Consider the following 3,038-nt stretch of genomic DNA (forward strand, 5'->3'; position numbering starts at 1 on the left):
GATAGATAGATAGACAGATGAGCTTGAATGGGTTAGAAATAGTACATAGAAAGGTTGCTATGGTGTTGTTATGCGGTTGCTATGGTACCCGGGAAGGTTGCTAAGGTGTTGCTATGTGGTTGCTAGGGTGTAGCTAGCATGATTATCTAGTTACTCTCATGTTGCTAGCATGATTAACAAGTTCGTAGCATGTTGCTAGCATGATTAGCAAGTGACTAGCATGTCACTAGCATGTTGTTAGCATGATTAGCAAGTGACTAGCATGTTGCTAGCATGATTAGCAAGTGATTAGCATGTTGCTAGCATGATTAGCAAGTAGCGACAGTTGGGACACTTTTAAGCAATGCAATTATTAAACACTTTATCTGACTACACTTAAAATCAAATGTTAGTGCTAATTTGTGTATTTATATTAAGTGTACTTAAGTAGCACAGTTGGGAAAATGTACTTATAACTATTACATTTCTAATATATTTTTAAATAACATCAATTTAATTTAAACTTAGGATAACTATATAAAAGTGTGCTAACATTGAACTAATTTTTAAACCATTCAAAGTCCACTTTTAAGAAATACACTAATAAAAGTATATTTTTGCAGTAGTATACTTTAAAATCAATTTAAATAAGTAGAAGTAGAAATATACTTTTAATTAGTCATGATTAGCAAGTGACTAGCATTTTGCTAGCATGATTAGCAAGTGACTAGCATGTCTCTATCATGTTATTAGCTTTATTAACAAGTGACTAGCATGTTGCTAGCATGATTATCAAGTGACTAGCATGTTGCTAGCATGATAAGCAAGTGACTAGCATGTTATTAGCATGATTATCAAGTGACTAACATGTTGTTAACATGATTAGCAAGTTACTAGCATGTTGTTAACATGTTTCTAGCATGTTTGCTAGCATGATTAACAAGTGACTAGCATGTCGCTAGCATGTTGCTATCTAATATATTTTTAAATAACATCAATTTAATTTAAACTTAGGATAACTATATAAAAGTGTGCTAACATTGAACTAATTTTTAAACCATTCAAAGTCCACTTTTAAGAAATACACTAATAAAAGTATATTTTTGCAGTAGTATACTTTAAAATCAATTTAAATAAGTAGAAGTAGAAATATACTTTTAATTAGTGTATAATTTTTTTAATTTTATTTAGCACAAAAAATAAGAATGTATTACAACTGCACTTGCTGGTATTTAAGTATTTTTTAGTGCATTCAAGTACACTTTATTTTTACCCGGGCTAAGTAAGGGGTAACATTTTTGACCTTGAACTTTTTTCAGGACAAATTAAACTAGATTTTTGTGTGTGTTCACATTGCAAGTGCCAAGACCTCTACCAAGTTGCAATGAAGTAAAAATTCTAAAAACCAAAACGTTTAGTCAAAAATGAACGAACAGCACCTTAGGGATAAAAAAACAAAACAAAATTACAATTCCTCAAACATCATGGATAATGTGAGCAGGACTGACGCAGTGAGTTCAGATGAACGTGTAAGAAGTCACTAAGCTGCTGGTTTTCCTCGTGAAGGTGCAGCTGATCAATGAAGCCTATAACCTGGTTGTGGACGCGGTTCTGGGTCCAGAAACTGAGCTGGCGTCAGTCGGAGAGCCGTTCACCGGAGTCCTGCAGACGCTACGAGGACTCAAAGCACCCATCGTCAGCCTGGACATCCCGTCAGGTACGAGACCTCCTCAAAACCACTTCATCACAAACACCAGTCATAGACCTGAGTGACCAGCTGGTGCGGATGACTGTTTAGCACAATCAACACCTGGGCCTGTATTCACAACACATTTGATCTGACCGCTGAGAGTTCTCCTAAAGAGCAGTAAAAGTTTTAGCTAAGAGTTACTCTTAAAACCTGTTCACAAAGCTGCTGAGACTAACCTGTACTAAGGAATAGAGCTGAGAGTAAGGGGGCGGGGCTGAGCTCATTGCTATGGATGATGTCAGAGTGCTTATTAACTATGCACACAGTGATTGGCTGATAGCTGATTAATTCATAGAAATATTGTAGCGCGTGATATGTTGCCACATTCAAATAAAGATTTTAAAACGCAGGCTAAGTGTCACTAATCAAACACGTAAATGTTCAGCTACTTGTCAGCCTCAAACAATTAGTGAATATGCATATCAACAGCCTTTTAATTAACAGAGTAGAGTAATCACGGCTGATAGTAAGACATGCAAACTTAAAACAGCTGTTACTTCTCGCCCAGCTGCTTAATGAAAACAAGGATATAATCAAAGGAAAATTTAGAGTTGGGATAACCTCCAAAACCAAAGTTATATTTGCAGCAATAGCCAACAATACATTGTATGGGTCAAAATTATAAATTTTTCTGTTATGCCAAAAATCATTAGGATATTAAGTAAAGATCATGTTCCATGTAGATATTTTGTAAATCTCCTACCGTAAATATATCAAAACTTAATTTTTGATTAGTAATATGCATTGCTAAGAACTTCATTTGAACAACTTTAAAGATGATTTTCTCAATATTTAGATTTTTTTGCACCCTCAGATTCCAGATTTTCAAATAGTTGTATCTCGGCCAATTATTGTCATATCCTAACAAACCATACATCAATGGAAAGCTGATTTTCTAAACGAGGCTCTAGGCTGGTGGTAATGTATTGTGACTGCAGGCTGGGACGCAGACGAGTCCAGCTCAGACGGGATCAGTCCTGCGCTCCTGGTTTCTCTGATGACGCCGAAGCGATGCGCCCTGAGCTTCTCCGGATCACACTTCCTGGCCGGACGCTTCCTGCCCTTTGACCTTCAGAGGAAGTACGAGCTGAACCTGCCCAAGTTCTCCGGGACGGACGCTGTGGTCCAGCTGTGACCCGCTCCATCAATGTTTCTCCACGTCTTCGTTTAAGAGCAACAAACACAATTCAACAGAAGACGGGAGTCATGTGTATTCGGTTTGATTGATGCGCTTCCAGCGTTAAAGGATTCGTTCACTTCCAGAATTAAAATTCTATCATTTACTCACTCTACACTCGTTACAAATCTG

The 3,038-nt window shown here is 37.0% G+C and overlaps 1 protein-coding gene across 2 annotated transcripts in view; it reads left to right on the forward strand.

Annotated features, from left to right (window-relative positions):
- LOC107712395 (yjeF N-terminal domain-containing protein 3-like) overlaps positions 1 to 3,038 on the forward strand; it is a 16,702-nt gene extending 13,664 nt beyond the window's left edge. For both annotated transcript variants that reach the window (XM_016517632.1, XM_016517631.1), the window contains 2 exons: positions 1,546 to 1,696; positions 2,668 to 3,038. In XM_016517632.1, coding sequence (XP_016373118.1) covers positions 1,546 to 1,696; positions 2,668 to 2,864 — 348 coding nt within the window. In that variant the 3' untranslated portion in view covers positions 2,865 to 3,038. The remainder of the gene's footprint in view (positions 1 to 1,545; positions 1,697 to 2,667) is intronic.

The sequence above is a fragment of the Sinocyclocheilus rhinocerous genome, unplaced genomic scaffold (assembly GCF_001515625.1).
Source record: "Sinocyclocheilus rhinocerous isolate Xijiao unplaced genomic scaffold, SAMN03320098_v1.1 scaffold1830, whole genome shotgun sequence".
NCBI lineage: Eukaryota > Metazoa > Chordata > Actinopteri > Cypriniformes > Cyprinidae > Sinocyclocheilus > Sinocyclocheilus rhinocerous.